This window comes from Cololabis saira, chromosome 11 (genome assembly GCF_033807715.1).
Source record: "Cololabis saira isolate AMF1-May2022 chromosome 11, fColSai1.1, whole genome shotgun sequence".
Lineage (NCBI taxonomy): Eukaryota > Metazoa > Chordata > Actinopteri > Beloniformes > Belonidae > Cololabis > Cololabis saira.
The window spans coordinates 28,832,812-28,846,371 of NC_084597.1; the positions used below are offsets into that span (position 1 = coordinate 28,832,812).

At 35.7% G+C, this 13,560-nt stretch overlaps 1 protein-coding gene across 2 annotated transcripts; it reads left to right on the forward strand.

Moving 5' to 3' along the window:
* Window positions 1–4,318: 4,318 nt before the first annotated feature.
* swi5 (SWI5 homologous recombination repair protein) lies at window positions 4,319–13,218 on the forward strand. Of its 2 annotated transcripts, XM_061733414.1 has the most exons (6): window positions 4,319–4,493; window positions 5,751–5,777; window positions 5,938–5,980; window positions 6,079–6,182; window positions 6,490–6,584; window positions 10,617–13,215. In XM_061733414.1, exons 1-6 carry the CDS (start codon window positions 4,357–4,359, stop codon window positions 10,679–10,681), a joined length of 471 nt encoding a protein of 156 aa, XP_061589398.1. In that variant the 5' UTR covers window positions 4,319–4,356; the 3' UTR covers window positions 10,682–13,215. The 2 variants fall into 2 exon arrangements, with proteins under 2 accessions (XP_061589398.1, XP_061589399.1); XM_061733415.1 differs by lacking the exon at window positions 6,490–6,584 and having other exon boundaries at window positions 10,617–13,218.
* Window positions 13,219–13,560: the final 342 nt, after the last annotated feature.

Consider the following 13,560-nt stretch of genomic DNA (forward strand, 5'->3'; position numbering starts at 1 on the left):
GTCTTGTTTTATTTCCAGTGTTTGCCATGTTCTACCACTGTTAATTCCCTGGATTGTTCCCACCTGTGTTTCATTAGCATTTAGCCTCAGTGTGTATGTAGGTCGTTTTTGAAACGTATCCACACTACTGTACATATAAAGCAATATATATAATTTAATGTAGCATGGCACAGTGGTTATCATAACATTGTAAGTTGCCATAAAACAACTATTCTATGAGATGACCAGAAGTTGGTCACATGACCACCATGATCAGCTTCCCATGTAGCATTGCTTTATGAGAAACAGTATAAAAATGAACTTAAAGCAGCACAATGTAACTTTTCCACCTTAATATAATATTCCCAGAGTCATTGTGATGGTATATCAACTTACAACAGGTTTAATGATACCTCTGTCATGGTCTGAGGGGTCTGTATCGCCCTCACTGGCACTATGTAACTTGGAGGAGCATGGTAGGAACCCTTCCACACTACTGGTAAAGCACTACCGCTTTTGTCCAAAGGAGCCGCCAAACTCAACAAAAGCTGAAAGTTACATTGTGCTGCTTTAAGTATGAGTCTTAGGAAGATGATTACCCAGACCATTCAAGTCCTTTGGTTTTTTATTTGTTTGTTATGTTTTGTTGTTTCCCACCCTGTATCTTAGGTAAATTTTAATTTATGTTATATTGTGCATCATTATTTCCATTCGTCTGGTTTGTTTTAGATTATGATTCATATCAACGAACTTGCAAATGTTTTCTAAGGCAGAGTATCACTTTTTTACTCATCCAATTTAACCATTCCTGTTATAGTTCAAACCTCTTGACACAAAAACCTCCACTATGATTCTCCATGAAAACATGGTTTATTTTTTCTGTACATCTTTAATTTTGTTGATTCCCAAAGAGTAATATCTGGTTTCAGGTGTAAAAGATTTTCACTAGAACTGACTCCTTTATATAAATCCCCTCTTTCACCATTCTTTCAATAGTCGTCCTTGCTATTAGCCCTTTTGATTTATTCTGGATCATTATTATTTTTGTCCATTATAATATACAGACTGCTCTGTATTCGCCTATTGTTATGTTTTCTAACTAGAATTTGTACAATAATCCATCTCAGTTTCTTCGTATCACCATGCTCTACAAAGATGACAACATTTTATTTGTTGTTAATATTGTGATTTCAAGATTTGCTTTTAAATGTTCTTATAGGCTTTGCAATTGCTTTGAGTTTGAATTTGAAATTTAATGCTGTGTGTTGTTTGTTATCTAATTCAATGTCTTATGACATTTTATTAAATTGGAATTGTGGCTTTTATTAATCCGGATTTGAAAGGTTTTATACCTATAATTGATGATTTTCAATCATTGAAAGTCTAAATTTATTTCCATAATTTGAAACAACAAACCTCCTCAGTCTAAATTTAAAAGCATAATAAAAACACATAAATGTGGTTCTTCCAGCATTACTTAAAATATCGTACATTTCCGGTGATGCTGAAAATCATGCTTGTCTGTCTTGTAGGACTTTACATTTATCACAAATTAAATAATAATTAAAGTATCCCAATCAAAAAACAAAATACATATGTCTAGTTTTGATTAAGTGTTCAATGCAGCAGCCATTCAGGATATGTGATGCCATTACTACAAACACACAGGATTCTCCAATATCTATTGCTATGTCATAGATGGGAAGATATAAGACACTCTATAAATCTGTCTCTCTCCCGCACATATGACTGCTTGCAGGAGCCATTACCGCCCAGTGTGTGTAATATTGCAGTTTCTGAAAGGAGGAAAGGCCATGCCTCCTGTTTGAATTTTTCATTCCTCACCCTCTCCGTTTCTGTATAACAAATAATAAATAAGCTATGAATCCAGAGGACATAACAGAATGGACTAGATTTTATGTCCTTTACACCACAACATACACTCCCCTAAATACACATTTTGTCTGCTCTTTTCTTTCTGCTTCATCCTGTTTTTGCTTACATGAAATCAATATCTCTTGCGGTCTCTCTTTCTGTCTGTCTGTCTCTCTCTTTCAAGAATTAATTCTGATACAATGCATCCCTTTTGTACTTGGCCAGAAAATTTAAAAGACCTTGGAGCTAATATTTGGTGAAAGAGTGAGTGTCTGTGTTTGTGGATCGAATTTGACCTTTTCCCTTGTTAATCCATCACTGCTTTAGCTTGTGAGTCGGTCTGAGAGCTTTGACGGTGGCCCATGCAGAGTATAGATTAGCTAATGAATGTATGCCACAGCAGCTCTCTGATTACGCAATAGTCTTTTCAATCAAAACTGTGGGGGATGTTGGAGACAGAAAAGGGAGAGGGCGAAAGAGTGTACACGTTCAGTGTTGAGAAACGACTCAAGTTAAACAGCTCTTTGCCGCCATCTAATGGACAGTAAGCACAGTGACTTTTTATTTCTTTATCATTCTTATGATTTGGCATTTCTGCAAAACTCAGCTTGAGTCGTTGTAAATTTTGTTTTTTAGGTTGTGACTGATAATAAGTGACCAAATCTTAAGGTCATTTATGGAGAGAAGAGAAAAAAGGAAGCGGAAAAACATTTGTAATTTTGGTTATTATTTGAACGATATTATTAATTAGTTAAGTGTACAAACAAATGCCAAGTTAATCCATGATTAGCAAAATCACGTTAGTGGTTTATGATCCGGCTCACATCTGCAACTATTCCCGACTGTAACCTTACTGGTTATCTAACAGGTGGGAGTGGAGGGTATTTTCTTTGAGAATGGGGTTCTATGAGGTGAGAGAGGCAAAAATAACTAAACACCTTTCATAAAAAAAAAAACGAAAATTAATTATTTTAGAAATACTTCTGTATTGTTTTGTGAACTTAAATCAGTCAGTTTTGGTTTACTTTTTTTTCTTCTTGTCAGTAAGATTCACCAAAAAAAGCACATCCGTGATGAATATCTTTTCATCAACATTTCCATACTTATGCCGATGACACACAGCTCTATATTTCAGTGTCACCACATGACTACAGTCCCCTACTCTCATTAAGTAACTATATTCACCAAATCAAGGAGTAGATGAGCCAGAATTTTCTCCAGCTAAATGCTGAAAAAACAGAGGTGATCATTTTTGTCCCTAAAAATGAAAGGGAAAAGATCAGCGCTCACCTTGTCTCCATGTCATTGACAGCTACAAATCAAGCCAGAAATCTGGGTGTAATTATTGACTCAGACCTGAACTTCAAAAGTCATCTAAAGTTTATCACTAAATCTGCCTACTACCACCTGAAAAACATTGCTAGAATTAAGGGGTTTATGTCTAAACAAGACACCGAAAACTTATCCATGCATTCATTTTCAGTAGGTTGGATTATTGCAATGGCATCTTTACAGGCCTTAACAAGAAATCTATCAGGCAGCTGCAGCTGATCCAGAACGCTGCCTCCAGAGTCCTTACAAACACCAGGAAACTGGACCATATTACACCGGTCATGAAATCACTACACTGGCTTCCAGTGAGTCAAAGGATAGAGTTTAAAATCTTACTGCTGGTTTACAAAACACTGATTGGTCTTGGACCAAAATACATGCTGGATCTGTTAGTTCCCTATGAAGCTCCCAGACCCCTGAGGTTCATCTGGATCTGGTTTGTTGTGTGTCCCAAGAACCAGAACCAAGCAAGGTGAGGCAGCGTTCAGTTATTCTGCTCCTCACCGGTGGAACAAACTTCCTGTAGGCCTGAGGTCTGCTCCAACTGTCAGCTCCTTTAAATCAGGGTTAAAAACATTACTGTTTACTCAAGCTTACTCCTAAATTAAATACTTACCTGCTGGACTCTACTGCCCTTATTTTTATTTTTAACAGCTTGTGCTTTTTATTATTTTACTTCTTTTCTTATCATTTTGTTTATTTTTTTACCTCATTTTCTCATAATTTTATTTACTGTACAAATATTAGTCTTGCTGCTTTTAATGTCGATGTAAAGCACCTTGAATCACCTTGTGTTGAATTGTGCTATATAAATAAACTTGCCTTGCCTTGCCTTGCCTTGCCTTTTATTTTTAATCACATATTTATCATACATTCAGCAAACACGTTATCAATTACATACCTGTCAAGTCTCCAGGTATGTAGTTTTGGCCGGGAAACTACCGTATTTTACCCCTCTTTGCCGCCTTCCTCCCGTTTTAGTATTTTCCGGTAAATTTCCCGTTTTATAATTTAATAATTTATATTGTAATATTGTGTTTACATGAACCACGTGACTGCTCTGACGCGCCTTCTCTAAGCCCCGCCCCTTTTTTCACTATCCAATCAGACTTCGCCGTCGGTCTGTTTACTGCCGCCAACTGCAAACCTACAAATGTCTATGTGGTGTAAATGAACGATCTTTATGCTTTTCTTCCTAACATACTAACCAATATGAACTCGGATCAGTCCGCTGAATCTCGCTCTAGTGCTAATGACTCTCAGGTCTCGACGCCGGAGGAAAACGACAAAACAAAAGTGCTGAAAAGGTAAAAACTTCCCAGTTAGCTTAGCTTACCAAAAGTCAGACTGTTAATAGGGTTGCCACCTTTCAGAAATAGAAATAAGGGACACCCCGATTTCAGCAGCCCAGGCGCCAAAAAAAGACATCCCCAAAACTTCTAAAATGCATAGAAATGTATTTATTTTATATGACAAAAAAAAAAAAAAACGCTTTGATTTAAAGTTTAAAGTTTAAAGTGCTTTGCATTGAACATGCATGACTGTACAGACAGCCAAACATACTAGCAACTGAAATATCCTCCTCTGCTCTGTATGTCCACATCAGCCCAGATGTATAGCTACAGGTGAAGAATATGGTGTAAAAGTTAATTTATTTCAATAATTCAACTTAAAAGGTGAAACTAATACATGTATATTACATAGTCTCATTACAGGCAAAGCAAGATATGTTAAGCCTTAATTTGTTATAATATTGATGATTGAATTGTTTATTGATTTCATAATATATTCTCATTTTTTAAGATTTTTTATTTGGGGGTTTCATAAACTGTGCCATAATCACCAACATTATAACAAATAAAGGCTTGAAATATCTCACTTTGCAAAAAGTGGGAAATAATATATTTGTTTCACCTTAAGTTGAATTTACTACGAATGAAGTTTTGCAATAAATTCAAATTTTACGAACTTCACCTGTATGTTATGACATAAATAAATGAGAGCATAATACATGTCCGTATTGGTTCAATACGGAACGCAACTTTTAATTCCCAATTACGGAACAATTCGGTATTTCAAGGGACGGGTGGCAACCCTAGCTGTTAACCAATGTTGTTCTCTCAAACCGAGTTTATCCATGTACATACCTACGAGATAACACCGGATGCTATGAAATGTTAAATCATAAAACTGCAATAGCAGTCCTCAAACAGTGCGTTTTCTGTTGTGACTATTTCTCGTAAACTACAGAAACAAGAGCAGTGCCACAATCTTGAAATAATAATGTTTTACTGAATGTATGATTAACGTGTTATTGAAAATAAAAAAGATATTCACCAATATACTTCTTTGTGAATCTTACTGACAGTTACTTTAACTGTTGTTGACAAAATAAAATTAAAAACAGAAATTTAATGATTTTAATTCACAAAACATTACATAAGTATTTCTAAACTGCTGCATAAGTCACTGTCCACACATGAAACTTTGGTGTTTACTGAACCAGCTTGTCTTCTCTTGGTTCATCTTCTTCTTCTAACATTGTTTACCTCTATCATCCTCAGTACGCCCCCTGCTGGTGGGACTATCAGGTACTGCAACATACATGTTACTGTTGTTAAATGTAAGAACAAAGAAAATAACTGCAGGAACAAATGCCAACAAAGCATCCGCTGCGATACCACATAAACAAATTAATTCTCTTTTTTTTATGAAATGTGTTTAGTTATTTTTTCCTCTTTCACATCCTAGAACCCCATTAACAAAGAAAGTACACTCCCACTTCAAGTCACCTGTAAGTAATATGCTTTGTCTGTAGCACACACAAACTCTTTATTCGTATTTCTTTTGCTGTACCACATTTTCATTTAATTTTTCTGATTTTTCTCATAGCTTCATGTAGCTGGAAGTGCTAAAGTTAACCCTGCAGAGGAGGTGGCAGAGCTAGAGAGGAGAAGAGAGGAGTTGGATTTAGAGATAGCACAGCTGGAGGAGGAGTAAGTACAGCTGTGTTTACATTTCTGGATTTTTGTCATTGAGGCTGTCTTTGGTATGGGTTTAAGTTGAGCATGGTATAATGGATCTTTATGATTCTCAGATACACAGAATCAGCAGTTATAATCTCTAAAAATGGTTCCTGTAAATACCAACAATTTTGAAATCTGCATTTCTGCAAATATAGTAGTTTTGTTTGTCAAATCTGAATTTCCTGTTGCTGATATGTTTTTTGTTGTTGGTTCTTGTATGTGAGCATTTACACCAAAGTAGTTTTAGAGGAGACTAGTTTTGTATCTCTCATTTTAGGGGATATATGGTCGAGGAACTGGAACATCATATTGATAAGTTGCATGAATACAACGACATAAAAGACATTGGACAGTCACTCCTGGGTCGTATTGGTAAGAGATGTACAGTTTGTGTGTGTTTCCTTCTATGTATAAAGTATATATACATATATCTCAATCAACCTTGTCTTGCAAGCAGGGAAATCAGGTTCAAAGATGTTAACTCATGCGTACAGTTAGTGTCATATTTGGTAGAAATCATCCATCCAGAGCTTTTTGTTATAATTCATCCGACTCTAAATTAAATGCATCCACTTTTTAGCTTAGTTTCTTATTCTTACTGAGTTTACCAGATATCAACAGGGGTATGAAAAATGTATGGTCTTTAAATAGCTTTAGTCATCCACTGTATACATTTATACCTGAGGTGTTTGCTAATAGTGTCGACCATTTAGAGTATTAGAGTAGGATGCCCTATGGCCTTTTTCATTGTCATAAAAGTTAAGTCTGATAAAAGTTCATTTAAGTAATTTATGTGAAAACAATGCACTTCAGGAAGCTTACAGTAAGTGTCAGGATGACTGCTGACCGAAACTGTCAGCTGATGGTGGCTCATGTTAACACGTCTCAACTGTCAGCAGAGTGACGCCTATCACCAGTTCTTTGCTCATTTTTTGATGAGATAGTGTGAACACTGGCTGAAGTGGCAACATATTTTTCTGGTATAATTTGAGCCAAAGAAAACAAAATAAACAAAAGTGGGATCTATGCCTGAAGACAGCCCAGTTTACTGAGATTGTTTTCAACAAGAAACACCATTAGAACTAAATGAGATTTGACACACAATCGTAAACTGACACTGTTGTCACTTTGTTATTGCCTGTTGTGTGTCAAAAATGGTCAGAGTGTGGGAAATGAAAACCATATCACTCATAAAATCTGATAAGTGGTCACAGGAAAAATAAAGTACATGGGTTGTGCTAATAAGATCAGAATGGCTAGAGGTCAGTAATGTTTCAAGTTGTTGCACAATCAAACATTAGAGGGCACCAGTGAGGTGGGTAAGATGATGCTCTGTCTGCTGAAGCAAAAGCAAGGCAAGTCTTTGATATAACAACATAAGGTGTTACAGTACTGGACATGTGTGTATTTTGATAACTTGTCCGTCTACAAAATTAGTTAAAACTCCCCACCTCTTCCTGTTCACATAAACCAGCCACTGAACATTATTTAATTTTCTGCATCCATGAATAGATTGGCTAATGTTAATCAACAGGGACATTTGGTACTGGGTTTGATCAATTCTACCTATCCCAAATCATTTATCATGACAGTGTCGGTACATTAATTGTAGTTTGTCAAATCATCAATTTATTTTATTATAAAAGTCAGAAAGTCATGTTGGCACATCACTTTTTCTTTACATTTCATTATCATTTCTGTCTTCTTAAGTACATTTACGCTTTGTGTGATAACTCCATGCTCTCATGGAAGTAGATGGAAGCTCTCACTATTCGAGTTAGTCTTAGGAAAAGTCACATCTAGATCTGTATGACTCGGGACTATACATGTATATAATACATATACTTGGACAACTCTTTCTGTAAATCATGTTTTCAGCTGGACCATACTTGACTGCTTCATTTTAGTTATTCTTATATACGCAGTAATCAGGGTAGGAAAAATTCATTGAAAATCTGTGTTGAGCAGAAAACACTTGCTATCTCTTCTGATTCCCAGTACGTTGGAAAGTCGAGATGTTAATGACCTCTTAGTACACGAAGACGGCATTTCCCCTCTGACACAATGTCAGTCTTTCACATCTCTCACACACTGACACATAAATACAAGCTCTGTCTAAGCCCATAGAAACATGCATAGTCACACGTGCACAGACAGTCTAATACAAATACAAGCTATCTTCGTCTCTGCTCCCTTCTTGCTTTGTTCTTTCTTTCACGTTGTCTCAAACAAACACACTTTCATAAAGAGCCCTCACTTAGACACTGAGTTGCTGTTGTACTGTATGTTGTTATTCTGAGAGGGAGGAGATTGGTGGACAGGGTGTAGAGTGAGAGATGCCCTGTAGTTCACTCAAGACACAACCGTCCCTTTGTCTCCGACCATATCCATGTGCCAGGATGATTCCAATTGTACTTTTAAAATCTATAAAATTATATATATATATATATATATATATATATATATATATGTGTGCGTGTGTGTAAAATTACGCTGAAGCTATTTGATTTTTTAGGGTGGTATTTCAAAACTCTTTCTTTATGTATAGAATGATAAATTGTTTTTATTTATGAAATTAAAACATAGGGTATATGTATTTTAACTTTGCATCAACAAGTGGTTGAATTTGTGGATTTGATCATATATCTATGTGTGTTGTAAAAAACATTAAGTCATTTTTTCTATTCTTAACATTAGTCTAAATTAATCAAATTGTTACTTACAGATTCTACGTTTCATAATTATTAATTTTCTCATATTTCTTTCTTTAAATAAGTGAAGTATAAGGATATGGTCATGTTGAAAGGAAATCCCAAATAAATAACACTTTTCTGCTGAGCTATGTGTTGCTCTCTGCCTTTAATCCACTCCAGGGCATAAACACGCCCTTAACGGAGTTGGATGAACTTGCATAAGGTAAAAAAAACTATTTCAACACTTCAGTGCTGAGTTGTTGCTTAATATGTAGCTAACTGAGTGGAAGGATAGAAGGCAGTTCTCTGCCAAGATTTTAGGTACATTAGTACCTAGCCACCCACTCCTTCACCCCACCCCTTTTTTATTCACAATAAATCTCCTGTGGTCAGAGCTGCAAAGCAGGTTCAGCATATGCAATGTATCTCTACATTATAACTAAGCCAAACAATGAAAAGCACACTGCAGGTTATAAACTTGGTAAGTTAGGTTTTTCTATCTGCATAGGTGCATGTTAATATAAAAAAGCTGGTGTTGGTATCAGATGACCAATCAGAATCAGGAATAGAGCTGCACATTTCGAACAAAAAGAAACACTTTTTTTTGTTAGTCTTAATTCATGTCTAAATTAAAAAGCATAAATCTTTTTACACTACAAACCACATTCACCCCTTCACATACATTCATGCTTTTAGTGTTCACAGTTTTTCTTTAAGTCTATACAAGGCTTTTTCTCTGCTGTTGACAGACCACGGACACAATTGCATTATAATAAAAAACTATATTTATAAAGCACTTTTCTAAACCATGTTACAAAGTGCTTAACGTAGTGGCAGAGAATTCAGTTCAATTTAGCATTAAAGGCACTTCAAAAATTTGACTAATTTGGAGTTTCAGTCTATTAATATAAATCCAATAAAAATAACAAGAATAATAGTAAATAGAAATGAAGGAAACCGACAGATTGCATCAAAACCTTTCTTGGATTAAAATCCCCCATCCTGGGAAAGTCTGTGGCAACTGTGGAAAAGATTTGGGGCAGTGCCAACTCTGCCTTAAATGCTTCACAGTAGATTTTGTTTTAGCACCTCTTTAAAAAATTAGTTAATTATTTGATTGACAATGTTTACCTCTTTTAAAAGCCTGGCATTTGGCAAAGAGTAAAACTCAGTTCTAATGTGTCTATAACTGCTCAATGATTTTAGTGGATATTTCTCTTCTTTGCAATGCAGTGCTCATTTCCACAGAGCTTTTTGTTTATGTTTTTTTGTTTAGTTTTAAAGAAGCAGCCGCTGCATCGTCACTTAGTTTGGACCGCTGCATGACATATATTTATCTAAAGTGGGGACTTAATAGGAAGCTTTAAGCCAGGGGAATACAGATCATTTTAAGCAAAATAAACAATGTTAAACCTCCTGTGAATTACCGTTTCCCTGCTACATACAGGTAAATGTGACCAATCACATCAGGGTGTAGTTTTTTTGAACATTTTTAGAAGTTGAGAAAAAGGAAGTTATGACTCAGACTGTAATTTCTGCTTTGGATTGTAATGGGCATTACTTTGTACTATATATGTGCAAGAGCCATGTGTTTAAAGGGTGTTTTTTTTCTTTGTCTCCCTACTGTGACCATGGTCTGTTCAGTGTTTTGTGGGTTGTTTGAAAAGTAGACCAGAGGGAGATGACCCTGTAATCTGTCTATGTCTTGCAGCTGCTCTGAGGGGGACCACCACACGAGATCTCTACACACACTTTGGTCTTGAACTGGATGACTAAAATGAAGGAGAAGGAGGGAGAAAAAAGAATGTAAATGCAATGTTGAAAGTGCTTTCTTAAACCAACGAAACAGGGCTAAATTACAAAACCACTCAACTTTATGATGCTGTGGATTTGGAGGGATGATATGACCGAAAGCCTTGTGCATGATTTCAGTTTTTACTGCTTTACGGAAATATTTAATTAAAGGCAGTGATGATAACGAGAAGAGAAAGGGCCTCATCCAGATGCAGGAATGATATTTAAAACAAACAGGCCTGAAACTGAATCCAGATTTAAAGTACAGATATATTTATGTTGCCTTTTTGTTGTTGTTTATCCTCCTCTGTCCGCTGTTTAGGTTGAGTGAGAATGTAGATACAACTGGACATAACTATGAAAGAAATGTTAATGTTAATTTGGGATTGCACAAAGTTTAGAGCAATTTTTATTTTTTGTTATTTACAGAAATTAGTTTGCCTCAGTGCCATATTGTAAAATAAAATATACTAACTGACAATGCATTCACTGTTTATAATAAGTTTTTCATTTAGGATCTACAGAAGGGCTATATCAGCAGTATTCAAATATCTTGTGATTTTATGTCACTCTCCCCCTTCGTATAATTAAGTTAATATTAAAATAGATATAATTATGTTATCCCAACAGGTTTTTCTGTAGAATTAAACCCAAAATATCCAACCACATTGAAGCAGTTGTATAAAAAAAAAACAACATAGGAGAAAAATAATTGAAATAAGTTTAACAATTGTTTTTCCCAGTGCACTTGCTTTACAGAATTATTTAAAGGTTTAACTAGAAAGAAAAGATTGGGTGCATAGCTTTATTCAAGTGGCATTATGGTGTGGGCGGGCCCTAATCCATTCACTGATGATGCGACTTCTTTAACGAGAAGCAGAGGCGTTTTGCAACCCCTACAGTAAATGCATTTGTGTCATTTGGCATCCATTTTTGTAAGTCAAGTATTAGATGGAAGTGTGTCATTCTGTTCTCGGATCCTGAGGATTGCATCAACACCCATCATGCATTTACCCTCTCACATACTTAACTCACATTTAAGTAAACTGTGTCTTTGCATCCTAGATGACACAGCAACACATGCTCATAGGAGCACTGAATGGATTTCAATGTGGAAATATTTTTTACAGCTGTGAAAAAGAAAGGAAGCTCTCTTTGTAGGCATCAGGACAAAGAAATTAAGACTCCTCTGGCCCTTTTTCAGTCTTAAAATTAGGTTGATACAACAAGAGATGAACTATAAAGCATGACAAATTACACCTTGTCATTATGTGCTAAACAAAAACTGACCTAAAATGCAGAAGCATTGTTTAAAAACTTAGCACACCCTCATTGGTACCATAGGAAATCATTTACCATTATTTGTCTAAGTTTCTATCTACATATTTTTATGTTCTGGTAAGAACCAGATGGTTCTCCATTGTGTCCTGATATGTAAAACCTTGCATGTAGAATATCTTTAATAAATTTGGCCCCATTTCACAGCAGTGCTGAAGTACTGAAGTAACCCCTGTTGACCTGCGATCCACAAAGGCTACCGTAATCTTCCTCGCTTATGCAATGTGTTTCATGACCTGTCACGTCGCTGTCACTGTGAAATGTCAGAGTACAGACTTTATTGAGGACTACAAAATAATATATTTGAACATACAGCTGTCAGTAAAGCAAATGGTGGCTGAGCAAAAAATACAGTATTGTATTTGACAAAATATTTAATTTTATCTAAAGCGGCAGTCAGAAGTAACATTTTTCCAGTAGAGGCTCTAGATGCCCTCAAGTGAACCAGTCTTCAACGGGAATTGAATAAAGCATGGAATAAATTACTGCTCCAATTAGTGTCATTGACAATATGCAGGTTATATCCTAACAGATCCCACACTTTAAGGTAGAGCTTGGGCCTCAAAATGATGTGTCCTGGCTATTGTTCTCCATCCTGCCTGTCCTCATTTTTGGACTATCCTCAGGTCCCCTCTGTTGACAGATGCCCAGTTACAGCACATCTGTGTCTGAATGGACTAGAGGAGGTGACAGGCAGGGGTAGGTTTACGCCATATTGTAAGTAGGGTTGCCAACTCCCTGAATATCTGATTCGAACCTGAATTGAATTAGATGCATATTTTTGAATGCCATGGACACATGGAAAACAAATTATTATCCAGCAATTCACTTTAATGCAAAATAACAAAATGAACCGAATAAAATAAGTAACTTTCTTAAACAGAAACCTGTCCTGCTTAACTTAAAATTGTATAAATGAATACAAAACAATAGAGAGAAAGCAGAAAATCCATTCTGTAATAGTGCACATTTTGCACAAAACGTGCAATTATGCAAATAACATCTGTAAATCCATCTGTTATTTTTTTATATACTAGTATTTCTTATTACTTATTTTTATTCTCCTTCTTCTTCTTATTATTATTATTATTGTATACTGTTTATAGTGTTTTTATTATTATTGTGTGATATTGATGCCTCTTGTGTTTTGCACTATCCCCTTTGCTGCTGTAATCTGGAAATTTCCCCTCTGTGGGACTATTAAAGGATTTCTTATCTTATTTTATCTTATCTTATTTTTAGTGCAATAACAAAAGTGCAAGAAGGAAGTCTGTAGAAAACTTGTAAACATATGTGTGCCTCAAAGGCCATGACTGTAGACTACAGTTGTGGTAAAACAGAAAAAATAATTTATGAACTCAACAGCTCAATGCCATTTTCCATTGGCCATTTATGACTATATTTTGACTCTCAGTAATACAGGACAAAGTGCGTCCCTTTTCATTCAGCTCAATACGGGATGATTCCGTTTTTCAAGGGACGGTTGGCAACCTTAGCCATAAACCTCCGCATATAGGGCCTTG